At 44.0% G+C, this 23,063-nt stretch overlaps 1 protein-coding gene across 9 annotated transcripts in view; it reads left to right on the top strand.

Moving 5' to 3' along the window:
- The window catches only part of LOC148400041 (SH3 and multiple ankyrin repeat domains protein 2-like), a 267,857-nt gene that overhangs the window by 166,283 nt on the left and 78,511 nt on the right, over positions 1 to 23,063 (top strand). For all 9 annotated transcript variants that reach the window (XM_088371807.1, XM_088371808.1, XM_088371805.1 and 6 more), the window contains 3 exons: positions 570 to 651; positions 7,538 to 7,620; positions 9,968 to 10,092. In XM_088371807.1, the coding sequence (XP_088227933.1) occupies positions 570 to 651; positions 7,538 to 7,620; positions 9,968 to 10,092 (290 nt within the window). The remainder of the gene's footprint in view (positions 1 to 569; positions 652 to 7,537; positions 7,621 to 9,967; positions 10,093 to 23,063) is intronic.

The following is a 23,063-nucleotide window of genomic DNA, read 5'->3' as shown; positions in this document are numbered from 1 at the left end:
GCTAAAAGGTTCCTTTCAGTCAGCAAATTGTTTTAGCATCTCTAGGCTCATTCCTTCAGGCTCACACTCAGGAGATAACAAAACCAACACCATGTGGCCACTTGCCAAGCAGCAAAGACACAAAGAGTTTACTGAAGTTTAAAAGACAAATGGACAGGTTTTAATCTCAGGAAGCAAACGACCTTTAGCTTTGCAAATTTTATCCTAGTCCTACAGCACTTTGTATGAATTAAACAGCACAATTAAACACCAAAATATCGGTGTTTTAAGATTCTTTGTCGATTTATGGAAAACTGATTAAGACTGTAGATGTGATGTGTTTTCATTCATCACTGAGACATTGTGTGTGTGTGTGCGTGTGTGTGTGTGTGTGTGTGTGTGTGTGTGTGTGTGTGCGTGCGTGCGTGCGTGCGTGCGTGCGTGTGTGTGTGCCTGCGTGCGTGCGAGCGTGCGTGCGAACGAGCGTGCGTGCGCGTTTAAAAGTAATGTTTCGATGGCTGAAGTACTTCATCTTGACGTAACGCCAATGATGTAATATTAACATTGATGTTATTGTTCTGATGTATCAGATTCCCGAGTGGACCGTGCTGACAGACGGAAACTGTTTAGACACTACACTGTGGGATCTTACGACAGCTTTGATGCCTCCAGGTAAACCCATACTCTGTCCTCATCTAGTGAAATTACCTTTATTTCATTATAACAGTGGGACAATCTTCAACCGTTCCATGTTTCTAAATGTCTTAAAAATTGTGAAGGCTGTTACAGACGTCAAATTTATTTTAAATTTGATCGATTGAGCTTGCAGTCATCAGGCGAGTGCATGTGCAATACAGAATACAAGTTTCTCCTTTTTAGTTCAGTAAATAATTTAATGAAATGTGACATTCAATCGCAAGCATTTCAAGATGGTGTGTGCCGATGTTCCTTTGCTTTGCTGTCTTTTTTGCTGCTATTGGATTTACTTGAATGTGTGTGAGCATATGCATTTGCATGTGAACAATTACGCTCAAGATTATTCAACCACCACTAAATTACATTGATTTGCAAACTTTGAAGAGATGGCCATGTATGAATCAGTTCTGCTAAACTATTCAATTAGTTTATACAAATCATCAGCAAATATAAGGTTGTGTTAGATCACAGTGGTCATTTGTCCAGCATCGTCAAACATCATCATCAAATGTCTTTTTTTTCATGTTGTGGTTGTATCCCGCACTTGGAAACAGGCAAGGCTAGAGTTTTAGTGTTCTCCTGGTTGTCCGTTCTTCTGGTGGAGGGCTGCATGTGAACTCAGAAGGGAATAATTACATGACCAATAATTATTTTGAATTTTATCCGTACATTGCTTATAGAAAAGGGTCTAAAAATGCGGGAGAAATGGACAAAGAACACCCCCAAAAATATTGGGGAAAAAATAGTACACAGCTTGTCACTCTCATGAGTAACAAGGTTAGCGGGGAAAAAAAGGAAGTGTCCTTTTCTTTTTTTCACTTTTTTCACACAAATGGGTGCCATCAAGTAGGGTTTGACAAAAAACTATACTATACCAAATATCAATACTTGTTTGCGTGACATGTGCATCGCAAGCGTGAGTAAACAACCACAAAATATAAAAGGTAGATTAATAACTTCTATTGCCTTTTATGGGCACATCACCCCTGCCAACATGGCCACCCTTTATGTCTGTTCATTGGTTTAATGTCGCCAATGCCAACATGGCCGTCACTTAGGCATGCCTATTAGCCTTTAGTAGGACCGGACGATTAATTGAAAATGTAATCATGATATTAAGTTTGGCTTCCCTCATTAACACCATGACTACAGAACAGCGCGGTATGCTTACAAGTTCCCAATGTTGAGAAAGAACCCCGAATGCGCCATATTGCTTGCGCAGCAAATTTAGGTATGTATGTATGTATGTATGTATGTATGTATGTATGTATGTATTTATGTATTTATGTATTTATTTATTTACTGGGCATTTTCTGTGTTTTTAAATTGAAAAGGTGCAAAACAATGTTGCATTATTAGGCTAGTGAAGAAAAGGATTATCCCTTCCCCTTATTATTTGGTAAGGCCAAGATTCTACTGTAATTACCAATAAAAATGGGAACATCTAGTGTTTTACTACTCTGTGTACTAATCGAATCGTTTATTTTACTTCTCCATTGGAAGAGATTTAAATATAAGTGGAGCCTCGGTTTTCGAACGTCCCGGTTCTCGAACAAATCGGTATTCGAACAAAAAATTCGAGATTTTTTTGCTTCGGATGTCGGACGAAATTCGGTTGTCGAAACTCGCGAGATGAGCCGAGAGGACCCGCATGCAACTGACTCCGTTCGTTATTACATTCTCGTTACTCTGAGGATTGCATCAACTCTAATCATGCCTCCCAAGGAAGCAAGTGGGAGCAGTAAAGCCATCCTAAAACACAAAGACGCTCCTAAAGCAATGCGACAGTGAGCGCCCGGCGCGCTGTGGTTGCGATCGGACAAAATTAAGCTCCCTGCGCACTGAGGTCCACTTAAAGTTTGGAAAGTACATCAGGACTTTAAAAATATTTTCTAAATTTTAGCGACGGCACTGTCACAATAATGCGAACAGCGCGGTGCAGTTGCGACGTCGGCGACGCGCTACGGTTGCGCGTTCGGCGGTGCGCTGCAGTTGCGCGATCGGATAAAAATGCGCAAATGAAAGAATGCCTTAAAAAAGCGGGTTTTTTTTGCTTGGAACGGATTATTTTTTCCCATTATTTGCAATGGGAAAACATGATTCGGAATTCGAATGATTCACTTCTCGAACAGCCTTCTGGAACGGATTGTGGTCGAAAACCAAGGCTCCACTGTAATTGTTTGGCAGTGTGTTTCACCTAACTTTGCATGAAGCTTGACATTAGCTTGCCTGTATAAGGGTTGTGATTGTGCCCAAGTGCTGAAAACGTGGCTGAGTTGATGCAACTTAGGTAAAAGGCTCCTGATCAGGGAGGGTCTTAGAAAAACGTAATTAACAGTCTGTGTCCTTAAGGATTTGCGGTGGCAAAAACATCAGCTATAACTCTACTCCCTAATAAACAGGAGAGAACAGTTATTAAAAGGCCACCCACTTGCACAATATAGTTATTCTTATATATTCCCAGTTGATAGCAATAATGACACTACAAAAAAATTATCGACACTTCAATTACATAATTTTGTTCTGTGTAATACTAACTCTATTACCATTACTCAGTAAACAACTAAATTTGTTTTATTCACTGAATGAGATTCATCCGAACACTTGAAGTGTAAAATTGCTGTAATTATCTAAATAATTGAAGGATCTAAGCCTTTAAATCCAAAGGCCCCTTGACTAAAGCTCCCTGGTAAGGAAAAGCACAAGGAAAACAATTATGAACAGCCATTTGATAAATAAGTTCTTGCTTAATAAATTGTCACATTTATTCGATTTTTAAACCACCTATATTTTTGGGGTCACAGGGAAGTAGTGTTACTAGTCTGAATTTAGGGCGAGGCACCTTGGACTCCTTGGTTGTTATTTTTTTTCTGCATGATGCATGCTTAAATCACATTTGATCTGGTAAAATGTATAAACTTAAAGAAAAGTAATTTTAGGGGTTATTCCAGGAGAGTCTTTTTCTTTCATTAGCCTTGACATCAGACGAGTGTGCTGACAATCGGTCTGTTGTCCTCACAGTGAGAGAGAAAGGTGGACAGGCAGGGGAGCCAGATGTTATTTTTCTTTATGATGCATCAGCTATCACTAAAGTGCTGATGAAGATATTTACTGAGGGCCTATTAAAAAGTCACATGTTGCAGATGAATACACTATTTGACTATTCTCAGAGGTTAAGAATCCCTGTCCATGATAACTGTTCGTCAAGTTCAGCAAGTTTAGAATGAGTCGTTGCTTAACATTCCCTCTTCGGAGATCATTCATATTGACCCCCCAACCCAATATTTTGCACTCCAGAAGCTGGATGTGTTTTGGGGTAAACTGGCACTTCAGCCTCACAGCGTGCCGACCAGCATGTCCCCATTCGGAGTCCCATTCCTTTAACCTTAGCACCCACCCCACCCACTGCCATCACTTGTTGAAAAAGATAACATTGTCGATAAATTGTCAGGCTTGTATTGCACGCTGCAATGCACTGACCTATCGAAGCTGTCAGATTTGGATAGATGAAGGAGCATGCGTGCGTGTGTGTGTGTGTGTGTGTGTGTGTGTGTGTGTGTGTGTGTGTGTGTGTGTGTGTGTGTGTGTGTGTGTGTGTGTGTGTGTGCGCGTGCGTGCGTGTCTGCGTGCGTGTCTGCGTGCCTGCGTGCGTGCCTGCGTGTGTGTGCCTGCGTGCGAGCATGCGTGCGTGCGTGTGTAAGGGAATGCTGTGAGATAACCTTCAGTGTTGTCAACAGTGTGGGTCTCCTTCCTCTCCAGACAGATTGCGTTGCCTAAGAAACAGTTGCTAGGATTGCATCTCTCTCTTTCTCCTCTCTCTCTCTCTCTCTCTCTCTCTCTCTCTCTCTGTCTCTCTCTCTCTCTCTCTCTCGCTCTCGCTCTCTCTCCTCTCACTGTGGCTCTCACTCTCTCTCGTTCTCTCTCTGTCTCTCTCTCTGTCTCTCTCTCTCTAGAGCTCTGTTCTACATTTTACCCGTTTTCTCTGGCATGGTGCATGCGAATGTTCAGTGTAATCCTTGTCCCCATATAAGATTAATCTTAACAGTGCCCCAACAGTGCACAAGTGGCCTGTCACAAGCTTTCACAACTTGGCCGCTTTCCTTCACGACACCATATTATTGTCCATGATGAGACAATGAGACAACTGAATGTTTTACAAAGAAGATGACAACTGAAGGATTTATTCAAAATAAGTAGTATGTCTATTCCAATAGGACTTGAAGAAAAATACAAGCCGAACCTTGGTCCAGGAAAACTTTGGGCAATTTACCAAATTTTGCTGGCCCATCATTCATCCTTCATCTATCACCTGGGCACCCTTCCATCATCATCAGTTCACCCTTATTCATAATATAATAGACGCCCTTATTCATAATAGACACCCATCCGTCATTATTTTAAAAGTGCTTCCATCATTGCTTCCGTCCGTCTATCAATCATCACCACCCCCCCAAAAAAACTTGTTGCCACTGTCATCAATAATAATGAATTGCAGTGACTTTATTGTTAAATGGCACAGTGGCGCACTGGTTAGAGTGTCGCCTCACAGTTCAGAGGAGCAGAGTTCAATTCAAGCTCTTTCCTGTGTGCATGTTCTCCCTGTGCCTGCGTGGGTTCTCTCTGTATATTGCAGTTTCCTCCCACATTCCAAAAACATGCATGGTAGACCAATCGACCGTTTCAAATTGCAAGGTGTGAATGTTTGTGTGTCCTTCAATTGGTGACCAATTCAGGGCGTCCCCCGCCTACTGCCTGATGTCATCTTGGATAGGCTCCAGCGTGACCGCGACCCTCGTGAGGAGCAGAGGCTAAGATAATGGATCGATGGACTTTGCGGGAACCGGAACATTGTTATGAAATGAGTTCATTTTTGCCAAAAAGATTACCTGATCGATCCATGCTGGCATGAACATCAACATCGTGAAAATTACGTGCTGCTTTCCGCACAACTCAGCCTTGCACATCGTTTCCGCGTCGCACTAACAAATGACTACAAAGAATGTAAGCTCAGTGGTGCTGCAAGTCATTTACACCAAGAAGGGTGCGAAATACACAAGCAGCTGTGTGCTTCTTGATGGTCCCAAAGCAAGCAGGATTTGAGGGATAACAAGAAAGCAGCTGTGATTACTATCATTGTTGCTTAGGAAATGAAGGTAGTGATTCTTTTTTCCTTATTTAAATGAGTCATGCCCCACCTCTTCTCTGTTGGCTAGACACTTGCACAAGCAAGGGAACACCCGTGATCGAACTTGCACAAGGCACGCCACACGACAGTTTATTTCGTGTCCTGAGTCAACAGAAGCAACACAGGCTGGGCGTGTTTCTCTCAGTCAACAGTGAAATGGGCGTCCGTCAGTGAGGTCTGTCAGCACTTGACCTGGTTAGTGACAATTACACGAATGGATGAAAACCCATTACCGTCCATCCTCAGTCCATCCTTTTTTTAACTTTCTGGTCCCTGGGCCTTGGACTGCAAAATGGACGTCCGTCTGTGAAAGACAGACAGACGGACTGTCACTGGGATAGAATGGCCATCTCAGATCATCATTTTACTAGGAAGTAGTGTAACTTGAAAATGTGATGCATGTTGTGAAGTTTGGTATACCAGCTGAACTTTTGTGGCAAAAAAAGAGGCGATAAGAGCACCTATTGTGGCTAAAGTAGTGAGTTTTGACAAAGCAAAGACGTCAAATTGAAGAAGAGTTTCAAAATAACTGTTGGTGTGGATAAGTGGAGAAAAGGCTTACTGGTGCAACTATAATACTCAAAAAGGTGAGCTGGAGAGTCATTTGCTAACAAAAATGCCATGTTATTTATTCCTTATCAAGTGTGATTTTACTTATTTCTATATTGTACTGTTTATTTCTGACTACACTGCCGTAGCTGGAAAGGATTAATTCTAATTCCATTCATTTTAATGGGAAACATTCGGTTAGCGAATGTCTTGGTCTGGAAATGGAGTCTTTATTGAAACAAATAATATTTTTGATCGGATGTTCCACTTAAGTGCAAACTAAGCAGCCTTAATTTCTTCAATTTGGGGGAACAAACAGTCTGAATTGTTTTCTTCTCCATTTTTTGTTTTCATTTTTTGACCATGACAAACGACAGCTGTGTTTGACAGTAACTTGTTAATGAATCTGCAAATACATAACAAATGATAGTGAATTGAAGTGGCAGACATAACGCGTCAGGATTTACTGGAGTCAATTATCTGATTAGTTGGTGAGGTAAACGCAGACAAGTCGTAAATGAGGGTCACACATGCTCACGCGCGCGCTCATACGCACACGCACACACCGTGACAGCTCGTCTCCGTACGTATGTGCAGTGGCGCACGCCTAACGACCATCTCCATCTTCATCGAGTCTTTAAACCGGCGAGATTAAGCCCTCACGAATCCCGTCTCGTGTTCTTGAGGAATGAGGCGCTTCCACCCAGCCTGATGTCGCCTCATTTGGAGCGCGCAGACCGAGATCGCTGGCAAGAGCTTCTGCAGTCGCAGAGGAAGCAGCGGCGGGGGTAACCGCGGCGTCAAGCCCGCATCTCCGCTCAGGAGGCTCCCGGAGAGCACCGGCGGAAGAGGGAGGGAGGCGAAGAAGGGGATTACGTCGTCGTCCTTTTTTTTTTTTTTTTTTTTTTTGGAGAGGGTGGTGTCGTCTCTTTCCCGGAGATGCTGTCGCCGGGCCACTGTCATACCGTGTGATATACACAGAGCCCGGTGGGGTGGGGTCGAGGTTACCCTGCCCTGACCGGACTCGCTCTCCTTCAACATGAACCTCCACTCGGCCAGGGCGTCCGTGGCCATGCTGCGAATGATGGGCTGTGCTAACGGCCGCTCTGCTCGGAATCTTCTCCACAGTGACTGCGTGGTGGACGAGAAGACAGTGGTACTCCAGAAGAAGGAAAATGAAGGATTCGGCTTCGTCCTACGAGGAGCCAAAGGTAATTCGCACACTCGTCTGAAATGATTTAAACAATTATTTTCAGAATTCCCCTCAAATCAGCAACTCTTGAAAACACACATTCTCTCATGGTGGGTGACAAAGCCTACTTTTGACATGCGTAATATTTTGTAGTGTTTGACTTCCCTAGTTTAAAAGGGTGTTGGTTTGGTGTGTTAGTTCATTGTTTTAGGGTTTGAAAGGAACTTTATGATCCAACTTGCACGCGCGTTTGCATGTTTGCGCGCGCGCGCGCGCGTGTGTGTGTGTGTGTGGGGGGGGGGGGGGGGGGGGGATTTCATATCAGTCATATCATTCCACAAACCCACCTGTCCTGTTTTTGGTTCAATGCACCTTGCATAAACCATCATCATCTTTACTGAACACGGCATGAGTTGTCCGTGATGTTGAGTGGCCTCACCAGGCTGTTTGATATTTCACCAAGCTTTGAGATTGGCTCTAAAAATAGACAGTTTGGACTGCTGCATCGGTTTCTATGACAATTCTCACCATGTCATAATCCACGTTGTGTTTCACTGCTGTGTGGAGCGATTGCTTGGTCTATGCTGCGGCTATGTCAAAAGATAAATTTTGTATTTCATGCTCCCTTTTTTGAGAAGCAAAAAGAAAGGGGGGGGTGGATAGAGAGGAGAGATTTGGCTTGAAAAACAGGAGGAATGTTCTAGTCATTCTGACACACACTGCCATCACCCTGGGGAACTGACCCAGCCAAGCTTAGCCTGCAAGGGGGTGAACACACATACAAACACACAGACATACACTCATGCTCGAGCTGTCACATAGGCTTACATCCTCTTTTGCTCCCTGATAGTCTGCAGTTCTTTCTTTCCCATCTCTTGTCCTTTTTTACTGCTTTGTCCGTATCTCACTGTCACCCTCACTGCTGGACACCTAAACATACAATCACGCAACTCTCGCACATGCTTGTGGGCCGTCTGTCTTCAGTGGGATGACTTATAGGAAGTGTCACATGTCACCATTCCACCCACAATATTTAGCAATCTCCCTGGAGCAAGCAACAGATGCACCATGTTGAGGAATGGGAAGCAACAATAACCCAATTAATGACAAGTCAAAGTGAATTGCTGATAAATCCTTTTGTTGTGACTAGTGTACAATTAATGTGGAGGTTATTCTGATTCATAATAATTGTAATTTCAGTTGACTAATTTATTTTTTTTCTTTACAATACACCAGTGCAAAGACTTTCCAATAACTTGAATGTGTAGTATATTGATTTACCACAGATTTCATGGTAACTATTATATAAAGCTGTCAAAGTCAAAGTCTGCTTTATTGTCAATTTCTTCACGTCAAGACATACAAAGAAATCGAAATTGCGTTTCCTACTATCCCACGGTGGAGACAAGACATATTACACCCAATTGGTCCACAGACAAACAAAACATTCAAGTAAACAATACAAAAAGTAAAAATAAGAAGGCACATACAATGAATAAATAAGAGCAACTTGGTTGAAATGGTGCAATTGTCCATACAGCAGACAATAATAGCACAAAAGTACAAGTGGAGTAGTACAAGTGGAGTAGTGCAAGGCAGCCATCGTGGCCCAAAAGGACGTTATGCAGCTGAGGGTGGAGAGAGTTCAGGATCCTAATAGCCTGGAGTATGAAGCTGTTGGTGAGTCTGGTGGTGCGGGAGCGCAGACTTCTGTACCTCTTCCCAGAGGGCAGTAGCTCAAACAAAGTGTGAGCGGGGTGACTCACATCACTCACAATCGTGGTCGCCTCGCGGGTGAGGTCGGAGGTGTAAATGTCCTTCAGGGAGGGGAGTGAAGCAAATTTTATTTGCTAAAATTTTTCCTGTTCAGTTCAGATTATTGTCAACACATAAAAATACAATCAATCTTGTCACGTCTCGTCCCCTGAATGGCTGGGGACGAGATGTGACAAATCTCACTTTGCCCAAGCACCAAAATGGGGCTGTTCAGTTGAATGGAATTCAAAGTGACGGATTTAGATCTTTTGGTTAAAAAATTCCAAAGGCATACTGAATGTATATCTAGTATGTATTATGGTCTTTTAATTCTTCTCTGTCATGTTTACAATGTAATTAGCTCCAAGCTCCAGTTATATTAAGTATCCTGACTTTTAAAAAGATAATCATATTAATCACTTTTGATTGACACGGTCAGAGAGGTGTTAATTTTACGGTATGTTTATTATTGTGGTTGTAGTTTGTAGTGGTGTAGAAGAGTAATACAACATACTGTCGTCCCATTCAATATTTTTAGCTAAATAACCAAATCATCAGATTGCCGAAGTGGTGATATTGTCATTTCCCTTTTTGTTCCTGTTCCTGCAAAGCGGACACACCCATTGAGGAGTTTACACCCACTCCAGCCTTCCCTGCTCTGCAGTATCTGGAGTCAGTGGATGAGGGGGGCGTGGCATGGCAGGCAGGGCTTCGGACGGGGGACTTCCTCATCGAGGTAAGAGCTGCTGAATCTCTTTTTCCGTGTTTGCGGTGCAATTGGTTAGTAAACCTTTGATCTATACAGTAAGATGGGATAGGTGGTGATATGCTTACGTTCAACAAAATAATGCAAATATATTTTTCCAGAATATTAACGCATTTGGCATTTCTGTGGTTCTTGTTGTTGCCACATCAAGATTTTGAGGCCAGTGATCTTGGCACATCAAGATTGTGAGGCCAGTGATCAAGTGTTTAGGGACAATGGTGTCAGCAAAGTAACAAATACTGAGGAAAAAGACCATTGCTGGCCTTTTTTTGCAGTTCTACTGTTTGCATCATCAACTGATAAAAATCCTTAAAAACAGTTGCAGTATTTTTTAGTCTTGAACCTTTGTTTTGTGTCATTGATGTTGTGTGCATGTGCTTGCTGAATTTGGAAAATCAACGTCTAACCTAGTATATACACCCCCAAAAGATCATTTTAACATTATAAAATACAAGAATTCAATAGTCCCCAAGGTTTTTCACCAAGTTTTTAAAAAAAATATATATATTTTTTTTTTTACTGTTGCTTAGAATAAAGAGGAATGGCAAATAAAATCAGATTGGAAATGTCATAGTCTGCTGTTGAATTAATTTGCTGGTTGGAGACAACAAAACGAGTTGCCTGTGAAAAACCTGCACAGATATGTTATGATGATTTTGGTCCTTCATTAGCTCAGTCATCTATCACCGCTGTCTTTACGAATAGCAAATCTTAACATGGAAGTTGTTTGTTTTTCTGGCCTTGTTTAAAAACCCAGGATAAAACATCCTTTGGTTAATGTTTATAAAACCTTTTTATTTTACCACCGTTAATAGTGGGGGAGGGTTACTTTTTGTTTGATGCACTTCAACTGCTGCAGAGATTCAGTTTACATTTTGTGTTTGACCACATTTGATGAAATAACAAATTCTATTTAGCCTAACAGCTTCAACATCATTCAAGATAGTTAAAGATATCCTTTTGCTGACTGGATTTGTGAAAATGCCAACAGCCTGTGTCATTCCAATTGTGGAATTTTGGGTGTGGTGCCTTACACCACATCTGCTTACACCTCACAATTTTCATATTTCTATAGATTGAAATTAAAACATTGTCCAGTGGGGGTTGTCACACTTGTGTTATAGTTCTGACATTCGAATGTAGAATTTCTTGAGTGGAGCTCTCACATCTGTTGTTTGAGGGGAATTTCTCCAGATCCTCAGGCTTTCTTCTACGTTCCAAAAGTTAGTTTAATTGATGATGCAGTCCATAGGTGTAAATCTCAGTCTGAATGGTCGTTTGTTTATATGTGCCTTATGATTGGCTGGCGAACCGGTTGGTGTGTACCCCACCTTTTGCCCAAAGTCAGCTGGGACATGGGCTTCAGCTCATCGGTAATCCTAATGAGTAAATGTGTTGTACAGTGGTATTCAAAATGATTGTTTTTCTAGATAATCTGTTGCTATTGGGAGATGACCACCTTTTGACCACATACTGACATGACATATTGATGCCTGTTGCCTGTTGATGCCTTAAAATTTTAAATTCTAATGCAGCCGGTTCCCCTTTTGAACATCTTACAAGTATAGTAAATACCGTAATTTCCGGACTATAAGCCGCGACTTTTTTCCAAAATTTATAAGATTTTTTTTGTGATTTTTGTGATGACTTGATCACTTTTACTCTTTACACTATTATATTATATTATATTATATTATATTATATTATATTATATTATATTATATTATATTATATTATATACAAAGCAGTGGCGCTGTTTGGACCATCTGAATTGTATTAAAACCCAATCAATCAGCATTTAAATTCAATTCTTCTGACATTTTGCTCACCAAAAAGAAGTTGTAATGAACGTGAACTTTTAATGCATTTTATTCAGAAGGTTACTTTGACCCCTGAGGCTTAAATGGTGGCGCGGCGTACTTATGGATTTTTATGGCCTCCGGCCTCCAGGGGGCGCTCTAGCAGGAAGCAAGAGCGAGACAGGCGAAGAAGAGATAATGCGCCGAAGAAGACGTGCTAGTTTGTGTTTACAACATTTCGCGCATCACGCAGAACGCGATCAAGACGGACATTACTGAATGGAAGCTTTTATACACAAATCGTCATTATGGGGGACAAAAGAAATGCATATGATGCCGCTTTTAAGCCAAAGGCAGTCGATTTTGATGACATTGTGTTGTGTCTACTCTGGAGCGTATTTATGGATTTTTACGGCCTCCAGGGGGCGCTCGAGCAGGAAGCAAGAGCGAGACAGACGAAGAAGAGATAATGTGCTGAAGAAGACGTGCTAGTTTGTGTTTTGATCGTCTCGCGCATCACGCACACACTTACACTTGCACTCACACAAAGAAGAGACAGAACGAGATCAAGATGGACATTACTGAAAGGAAGTTTTTATACACAAACTGTTATTATGGGGGACAAAAGAAATGCATATGATGCCGCTTTTAAGCTATACGTGTCGCTCGCTAGTTTAATGTAATTTAGCGCCGCGTGCATGAATAAGATTAGCATGAAGAGACCCTCATCACACTCGAAGAAATGCATGAACGCGACAACGAAAGAGAGACAAAAAGTGTGAGGCGAAGGATATCTAACGCTATTCCAATCGAATACTAAGGAGGAAGACTTTGATGGTTTCAGTGCACAGGAGGAAGATAAAGACGGCTCTTTTTTTACTTTTATAGGTATGTTTTTTTTAACCAGCCCTGTTAGTGCTGTGCTACTGTGTTGCTGCTGTGTTACCGCCGCGTCTCAGTGACTTTTACCGGTATGTTTTATTTAATCAAACCCTATTAGTGCTGTGTTACTTCCTTGTTGCTGCGGTATTACTGCCGCGTCAGAGGCAGTGTTTGGAAAGAAATGTTAAGGTATGTCATTAAAGCTTTAAAAAAACTTTCTGTGTCCAGTCTTTCTTTGCTAATAACTCGCGTGCACACTTCCGCGTTGCTGTGGTACTACTGCTGCATCACAGGCAATGTTTAGAAAGACATGTTCAAGTACCGTATTTTCCGGACTATAAGTCGCTCCGGAGTATAAGTCGCACCAGCCATAAAATGCCCCGAAAAGTGAAAAAAAAAACATATATAAGTCGCTCCGGGGTATAAGTCGCATTTTGGGGGGCAATTTATTCGACGAAATCCCACACCAAAAACAGTCATGAACGAGCAACAACAGGCTAAACGATAGCAACAACAGGCTAAACGATAGGTATGCTAACGTGACAAACACAAACAAAGAGCTGAGAACGGGCCTGACGTAACATATAGAGTGATTAAGGACAACTATTACACAAATAACGTGTATAAAACCATCGGTGTCACTCCAATTCATTAAATCCATCGATCGTTCGATACGATAGAAACAGGCTAAACGATAGGTATGCTAACGTGACAAACACAAATGAGGAGCTGAGAACGGGCCTGACGTAACATATAGAGTGATTTAGGACAACTATTACATAAATAACATGTTTATAAAACCATCGGTGTCACTCCAATTCATTAAATCCATCGATCGTTTGATACGATAACAACAGGCTAAACGATAGGTATGCTAACGTGACAAACACAAACGGAGAGCTAAGAATGGGCCTGATGTAACATATAGAGTTATTAAAGAAAACGATTACATGAATAACACGTTTATAAAATCATCGGTGTCACTCCAATTCATTAAATCCATCGATGGTTCTTTGTCAACAATGGGTGCGCGCGGCTGAGGGCGCTTGCACTTCAAAATATTCCACAGGCTCATATAACGATAAACTATATTTCAAATAACTATAATATAAGCAATAATATTATCAAACCATCCGTGCACTTTAAATCCATTAAATCCATCGATCAAATTCCTCGTCCTTTGTCAACAACGCCACGCGTGCGCCCTGACGTCAGCCTCGTCTTTATTCCACAGATCTAGTATATGACTATATTGTAGCGTTAACAAAGTACAAGGATAGACGTGGGTTTGGTAAAAGGCTCTTTATTAAACAAAACAAACTTCCAAGCGTGTGGCGGCGTGCACTTCCAGACACGAGAGCTCCATGGCATAGGACCGGGCGTGCGTAATGGCCATGTCCGAACCCCATGCACCGTTCGCGGACAGCCACTCGGCCGAGCGCCGGCCTCCGACTCAGTAGAGTAGGACCGGGCGTGCGTAAAAGCCAGAATAGTTTTACAAACCTTCTATGTCACTCCAAATCCTTAATTCCTCCAAACTCTTTGTCCTCCGTGTCACTTAGAAATGATCACCGCTAATGATGCCGGTAGTCCTTACGTGGGTACGTTTGTCCTTTATGTAAACAACTGCCGTGCCGCGCCGCGCCACTGACGTCACTTGAAATAGTAATCCATTGGTACATCACGGTTCTCCAAACTTTCTTTCTGCTGCTCGATTACTGTTTTCAGCTGCACACTTTACAACTTGAAGTTTGTAACCTGCAAAATATGAGTTTCTTTTTGCTGCCATTTTTCTTAAGCCCACCCAGTTGATGAGTCACGGCCAACGGTGAAATTTAGAGCGCCCTCATCCAGTTTCGTCTGAAAATATAATTTTTTTCAGATGTAGTTTTTTGTTTTGTTTATTTGGTTGTTTTATTAAAGTCAAAGTCTGCTTTATTGTCGAGTTTTTTTCATATACCAAGACACACAAAGAGATTGAAATTACGTTCCCACTATCCCTCCGTGAGATAGTACACATATGCATACAAGCAACACCAAAAACCCAAGAAGGCATAAACAATGAATAAATAAGAGTGTTGAATAAATGATAAATAAACAAATAATAATAAATAATAATAATAAATATAAGAGGAGCAAAAATGGAGCACGTGTACATACAGCAGACAGTGGACTTGGATATGGTGCTTTAAAGTGTTAATTGCTTTATTTGATGTTTTCTCTATTTTTTATGTTTTGAATATGTTCAAGATAGATATAAAAGCATGTGAAGTGATCAACTATACTAAAAATAACATGGGAAGTGGTCAACTATACTTGTAAGTGATGTCTTAATGATCAAGTAAAAAATTGTGAAAAAAAACATATATACCGTATTTGCCGGTGTATAGGTCGACTCGGTGTATAAGTCGACCCCCTAAAATTCGACGGAAATTTACTATTTTATGATATATCCTTTGTATAAGTCGAGCTCAATTGTTGCATTATATTAAACTTCAAAATTCAATCAGAAATATGCGAAATTTATTGACGAAATGTGTTCAAATTCCGGGAAGCCGTGCGCATGCGCAGTGGCCGGAAATAACTCCAGCCGAGTGGATCGGCTGTTTATAAGCACCGCGGAGGAGATCGCGGAGCCTCATTCGACTTCCAGCGGCCGGCGAGCTCGCGCACCCGCCCGGCACATCCGGGAGGCCGTGCGTACGCGCCAAGTGGCCGAAAATAGCCCCCGGCGAGCGGATCGGCTGTATTTAAGCACCGCGGAGGAGATCGCGGAGCCTCATTCGACTTCCAGCGGCCGGCGAGCTCGCGCACCCGCCCGGCACATCCGGGAGGCCGTGCGCACGCGCCAAGTGGCCGAAAATAGCCCCCGCCGAGCGGATCGGCTGTTTATAAGCACCGCGGAGGAGATCGCGGAGCCTCATTCGACTTCCAGCGAGCCGCGCACTCGCGCGCGCCGCCCGGTTCAAATTTTCTAAGTGCAACGCACAATGAGATGCATGAGAAACGGCCTTGGTTACCATCACATTTGAAGTGATGAATACGAAGTTAAATTTTATGACTCGGTGTATAAGTCGAGGTCGATTTTTTTCGGTCGATTTTGGATCGAAAAAGGTCGACCAATACACCGGCAAATACGGTAAGTCGCTCCTGAGTATAAGTCGCCCTCCCACCCAAACTATGAAAAAAAACGCGATTTATCTTCCGGAAATTACGGTATGTTATTAAAACATTAAAAAGGTTTTCTATGTACCGTAATTGCCGGACTATAAGCCGCACCGGATTATAAGCCGCACTAGCTAAAATTCAGGGATATTTCATTTTTTTTCTTACATAAGCCGCACCGGACTATAAGCCGCACTTGCACACGAGTTTTTTACAAAGAAAGAAAGTACATAGAAAGCCTTTTTAACGTTTTAATAACATACTTGAACATGTCTTTCTAAACATTGCCTGTGACGCAGCAGTAGTACCGCAGCAACGCGGAAGTGTGCACGCGAGTTATTAGCAAAGAAAGACTGGACACAGAAAGTTTTTTTTAAAGCTTTAATAACATACCTTAACATTTCTTTCCAAACACTGCCTGCGACGCGGCAGTAATACCAGAACAACACGGAATTAACACAGCAAAGTCACTGAGACGCGGCGGTAATGGCGGCGGTTACACAGCAGCAACACGGTAGCACAGCACGAACAGGGCTGGTTAAAAAAAACATACCAGTAAAAGTACAAAAAGAGCCGTCTTCATCTTCCTCCTGTGCACTGAAACCAAGTCTTCCTCCTTAGTGTCCGATTGGAATGGCGTTAGATATCCTTCGCCTCACACTTTCTCAGTCTCTTTCGTCGTCGGTTTTAAGCATTTCTTCGAGTGTGAAGAGGTTCTGTTCATGCTAATCTTATTCATGCACGAAGTGCTACATTATATTAAACTAGCGAGCGACACGTATAGCTTAAAAGCGGCATCATATTCATTTATTTTATCCCCCATAATGACGGTTTATGTATAAAAGCTTCCTGTCTTTGTGTTAACGTGGGTGTGTGCGTGATGCGCGAGACGATCACGTCTTCTTCGGCGCATTATCTCTTCTTTGTCTGTCTCACTCTTGCTTCCTGCTAGAGCGCCCCCTGGAGAGCGGAGGCCGTAAAAATCCATAAGTACGCTCCAGAGTAGACACAAGATAATGTCATCAACATCAACTGCCTTTGGCTTAAAAGCTGCATCATATGCATTTATTTTGTCCCCCATGATGACGGTTTGTGTATAAAGGCTTCCTTTCAGTAATGTCCGTCTTGATCGCGTGATGCGCGAAATGTAAACAAAAACTAGCGCGTCTTCTTCGCCGCATTATCTCTTCTTCGCCTGTCTCGTTCTTGCTTCTTGCTAGAGCGCCTCCTGGAGGCCGGAGGCCGTAAAAATCCATAAGTACGCCGCGCCGCCGTTTAAGGTTCAAAGTAACCTTCTGAATAAAATGCATTAAAAGTTCACATTCATTACAACCTGTTTTTGGTGAGCAAAATGTCAGAAGAATTGAATTTAAATGCTGATTGATTGGGTTTTAATACAATGCAGATTACTTCACTGGTTTCTTTTATATCAAACAAGTTATTATCAAACAACTTGTTTGATTTAAAAGAAACCAGTGAAGTGATTAAAAAAAGGAAAAACAAGATGAACTTAGTACAATTACAATGCAGATTGTCCAAACAGCGCCACTGCTTTGTGTAATCTCTGAGTGATATGGCAGAGTAAGAGAAAGGGTTTAGAGCACAGGTGTCAAACTCAAGGCCCGGGGGCCAGATACGGCCCACCACATCATTCTATGTGGCCCGCGAAGACAAATTGTGCATCAAATTCGTGTGTCATTACTAGAATTGCAAATTGTCTTCACTTTTAATAATAGCTTTTTTTAGAAATATTTGACCAGTTTTTACTCGTCTGATTTGAAAACGAGTTATTTGTCAGTTTGTTTTGTAGCTTTTACTGTATATAATAGTGTTAAGAGTAAAAGTGATCAAGTCATCACAAAAATCACGAAAAAAATCTTATATAAGCCGCACCTGACTATAAGCCGCAGGGTCCAAAATTTTGGAAAAAAGTCGCGGCTTATAGTCCGGCAATTACGGTACTGTCTTTTTTTGTAAAAAAACTCGTGTGCACGTGCGGCTTATAGTCCGGTGCGGCTTCATCCATCCATCCATCTTCTTCCGCTTATCCGGGGTCGGGTCGCCGGGGCAGCAGCTTTAGGAGGGACTCCCAGACTTCCCTCTCCCCAGCCACTTCATCCAGCTCATCCCGGGGGATCCCAAGGCGTTCCCAGGCCAGCTGAGAGACATAGTCTCTCCAGCGCAACCTGGGTCGTCCCCGGGGTCTCCTACCGGTGGGACATGCCCGGAACACCTCCCCAGGGAGGCGTCCAGGAGGCATCCTGATAAGATGCCCAAGCCACCTCATCTGGCTCCTCTCAACGTGGAGGAGTAGCGACTGTACTCCGAGTCTTTCCCGGATAACCGAGCTTCTCACCCTATCTCTAAGGGAGAGCCCGGACATCCTGCGGAGAAAACTCATTTCGACCGCTTGTATCCGGGATCTCGTTCTTTCAGTCACGACCCATAGCTCGCGACCATAGGTGAGGGTAGGAGCGTAAATCGACCTGTAAATTGAGAGCTTTGCCTTTTGGCTCAGCTCTCTCTTCACCACAACGGACAGGGTCCGCATGACTGCCGACGCTGCACCGATCCGCCTGTCGATCTCGCGCTCCATCCTCCCCTCACTCGTGAACAAGACTCCAAGATACTTGAACTCCTCCACTTGGGGCAGGATCTCATCCCCGATCCGGAGAGGGCATTCCACCCTTTTCCGATCGAGGACCATGGACTCGGATTTGGAGGTGCTGACCCTCATCCCGACCGCTTCACACTCGGCTGCGAACCGCTCAAGCGAGAGCTGGAGATCACGGCCTGAAGAAGCCAACAGCACCACGTCATCTGCAAAAAGCAGAGACGCGATACTGAGGTCCCCAAACTGGACCCCCTCAACGCCTTGGCTGCGCCTACAAATTCTGAATTTCCTCGAAGCCGTCCAAAAGTCATTCTCCATGGCCTCACCAAACTCTTCCCACGCCCGGGTTTTTGCCTCAGCAACCACCGAAGCCGCGTTCCGCTTGGCCATCCGGTACCTGTCAGCTGCCTCTGGAGTCCCGCAGGCCAAAACGGCCCGATAGGACTCCTTCTTCAGCTTGACCGCATCCCTTACCGCCGGTGTCCACCAGCGGGTTCGGGGATTGCCGCCACGACAGGCACCAACGATCTTACGGCCACAGCTTCGGTCGGCCGCCTCAACAATGGAGGCGCGGAACATGGTCCACTCAGACTCAATGTCCCCCGCCTCCCCCGGGACGTGGGAAAAGTTGTGCCGGAGGTGGGAGTTGAAGCTCTTCCTGACAGGAGATTCTGCCAGACGTTCCCAGCAGACCCTCACAGAGCGTTTGGGTCTGCCAGGTCGGACCGGCATCTTCCCCCACCATCGGAGCCAACCCACCACCAGGTGGTGATCAGTTGACAGCTCCGCCCCTTTCTTCACCCGAGTGTCCATAACATGCGGCCGCAAATCCAATGACACGACTACAAAGTCAATCATTGAACTGCGGCCTAGGGTGTCCTGGTGCCAAGTGCACACATGTTATGTTTGAACATGGTGTTCATTATTGAAAATCCGTGTCGAGCACAGAAGTCCAATAATAGAACACCGCTCGGGTTCAGATCTGGGGGGCCGTTCCTCCCAATCACGCCCTTCCAGGTCTCACTGTCATTGCCCACGTGAGCATTGAAGTCACCCAGTAGAACGATGGAGTCCCCCGAAGGAGCGCTCTCCAGCACTTCCTCCAGGGACTCCAAGAAGGGTGGGTACTCTGAGCTGCCGTTTGGTGCATAGACACAAACAACAGTCAGGACCCGTCCCCCCACCCGAAGGCAGAGGGAGGCTACCCTCTCGTTCACCGGGGTGAACCCCAATGTGCAGGCGCCCAGTCGGGGGGCAATAAGTATACCCACACCTGCTCGACGCCTCTCACCGTGGGCAACTCCAGAGTGGAAGAGAGTCCAGCCCCTCTCGAGAGGACCCACGTTTCCTTTTCGGGCTGTGCCCGGCCGGGCCCCATGGGCGAAGGCCCGGCCACCAGACGCCTTCCAGGCCCGCCTCTAGGCCTGGCTCCAGAGGGAGGCCCCGGTGACCCGCGTCTGGGCGTGGGAAAACGAAGTCCATTAATTTTAATCATCATAAGGGGCTTCTGTGAGCCGTGCTTTGTCTGGCCCCTCACCTAGGACCCGTTTGCCATGGGTGACCCTACCAGGGGCATGAAGCCCCCGACAACATGGCTCCTAGGATCATAGGGGCATGCAAACCCCTCCACCACGATAAGGTAACGACTCACGGAGGAGTCGGTGCCGGTGCGGCTTATGTAAGAAAAAAACTGAAATATCCCTGAATTTTAGCTGGTGCGGCTTATAATCCGGTGCATTTTATAGTCCGGAAATTACGGTAAACATTTTGAGGTGTACCGCAAACCTGTCTAATACCATTTTTTAAATTCAGATCACCAAGTTCACTCTCACTTGTTTCTTCAACCAGTTCTTTATAGTAATAGTCTTTATATAGTTCATCTGCAGGCAATGTAGTTGTAGCGCTGCTGTACCACTTCTGCTATAGCTCACATTGTGACAACTGTAACTAAGATGAACACACAGAGTGAGTGACATTACAACTAATAAGTGGTGTGGCTATATCAAGTGACTTAAGGCCGATTCATACTTGCCGGGGCGTAGGCCGTGCGGACGTCACTGCAGCAATGCAGCATGCAGTTTGCCTTCACAGTCGCGGGTAGCCCAGACACGTTTTGAAAATGTGTTGCAGTTTCACTCTAACCCAGAGAATGTTGTTCTGGCTGGTATTGGCTTGGACAACACAGGGTTGCAAGTTGTGGTCGGGGTTTTCACTTTACTTTTTGAACAAGTACAAAGTGGCAATAATAGAGACCGAGCCTACTAAATGATACATTTAATTGTATTGTAGAAGGCGGTGGCGTAGACCTGTAGGTAGTATGTACACATGTAGGCTTCTTTACACTCGCACATACCAGTGTGAGTTTTGATTTTCATTCGGACTTTTGGGGTGATTGTATTTTGATCTTACACTAGGACCCTTGCTAATTTTTCTGTTAATAAATTCTGTTCAGTCAGCCCTGCACTTCTGCCTTGCATTAGGTGAAATATTTTGCACTTTATAAGTCATGCAAATAAGATGTACCATTAATATGAATAAATGTGCCCAAGAAGGACAAAGAGAAGATTGATCTTTTTTAACCACCATATGTCTTTGTCTTGGTTTCTCAAATTTCCTGAAAGATTTCTTACTTCATTATTACATAATTTTGCTTCATAACTATGTCCTTTGCTAATGTCCACATAAAGCTGCAGAATCAAGAATTTCCCTCCCTCTCACACACGCACACAAACATAAAAAACACACACGCACACACAAAATGAGGTTAAGGGATGAGTCTGGGTGTATCCCACTACTCAGACAGAGCACATGGCAGCCCCAATAATTATAATACAGGAGTTTGACAGATGGAAAAATCCCTAGGCGTGTGTCAAAAAGCCGAAGTTGAATGAGATACTCTATTCAGTACAACAACCAAATATTTTTCCCAAATTGACGAAAACATTGTGTCATCAGCGGCCACACTTTGGAATTGTGGTTAGGGCATGTGCTTCAAAGCTAAGAGAGTTTGGGTTTGAATCTTACCTGAGCCCTTCCTGTATGGAGTTTGTATGTTCTTTCCGTGCTTAGCAGGGTAAATAATACGGTGACATTATCCAACAGTGTAAATGTCAATGCATGTTCCCTACTGACAATAGCCCACTTTCAAGTTTGTAAACAATGTGGTGTCATTTTGGGGGCGCGACTTAACTGGAGCAAAAAAGATCCAGTGCCCTCGCTTAAAAACAGACATTACCATATTTCAACAAACACAGCTCCCACTACATCCTATGGCTTGTCCAGGCAGGAATTGCATTCTGAAGGTTAAAGGGAGGGCAGCTCGGTGGCGCACTGCTTAGCATGTCCGCCTCACAGTTAGGAGGGCGCGGGTTTGATTCCACCTCCGGTCCTCCCTCTGTGGAGTTTGCATGTTTTCCCCGTGCCCGTGTGGGTTATCTCCGGGCACTCCGGTTTCCTCCCACATCCCAAAAAAAAACATGCTTGGTAGGCCGATTGAGCACCCCAAATTGTCCCTAAGTGTGAGTGTTAGTGTGAATGTTTGGTTGTCTCTGTATGCCCTGCGATTGGCTGGCAACTGGTTCAGGGTGTCTGTTGGGATAGGCCCGCGACCCCCGTGGGGACAAGCGGTATAGAAAATGGATGGATGGAGATAAAAGGGAAATTATTAGCACACTGATTTTAACTTCTCACCAGCCAGATTTGTCTGTGTTACATCAGCCAGTAGGATCAACCAGCCGCGACACACAGTGAAGCTCTCTGCCCACCGCCGGACCTCTCCAACCCATCTGCTTGCCATCCATCTGGCTGAAGCAGTCACTGCCAGTGAGCCAGCCCGTGTTGCTTGGTCCCGCCGCTAGTTAGTCATTCCGTGTGCCTCAATATAAAAAACTGTGAGACAACGCCCAGAGCTCAGCTTGTGCAAATGTAAAAGTTGGACTTTTAGGATTGGGAGTCTCCAGTGATGTGGCCCACCCTTCACCGAGCGTGGTGCACCTCTATTTTGGATAGGCAATGGTGGGAGTACCCCATATATGGACAAAATAACCCTTAGATTTCAGTCCCAAAAAAGCCTCTCCGACCACTTTGTGTTTGCTTACCTTGGTGATTTTCATTCATCAGCCAAACCGCTTATCCTCACGAGTTCACGGGCATGCTGGGGCTGTCTTTGGGCGGTGTTCTGGTTGCCAACTAATCACAAGGCACACAGACAAATAACTATTCACACTCACCCCCACGGATAATTTACAGTGGTCAATCGACCTACCATACATGTTTTTGGGATGTGTGATGCAACTAGAGTACCCACACAGGCAGTGAGAGAACATGCAAACGCCACACAGAAAGGCCGGAGCCGGAATTGAACCCTGCACCTCTGAACTGTGAGGCAGATGTTCTAATCAGTGCGCCTCTTGGTGACTTATGAAAGAAAACAGACAGATGTGACAGAAATGGCACTGAAGGTGTCGATTATAAATTTCAAC

Source organism: Syngnathus floridae, chromosome 3 (assembly GCF_059516105.1).
Source record: "Syngnathus floridae isolate MCC-2025c chromosome 3, RoL_Sflo_1.0, whole genome shotgun sequence".
In the NCBI taxonomy this organism is placed as follows: domain Eukaryota; kingdom Metazoa; phylum Chordata; class Actinopteri; order Syngnathiformes; family Syngnathidae; genus Syngnathus; species Syngnathus floridae.
Note: the sequence above shows the minus strand (reverse complement) of the source record. Positions and strands in the feature narration are given on the sequence as shown.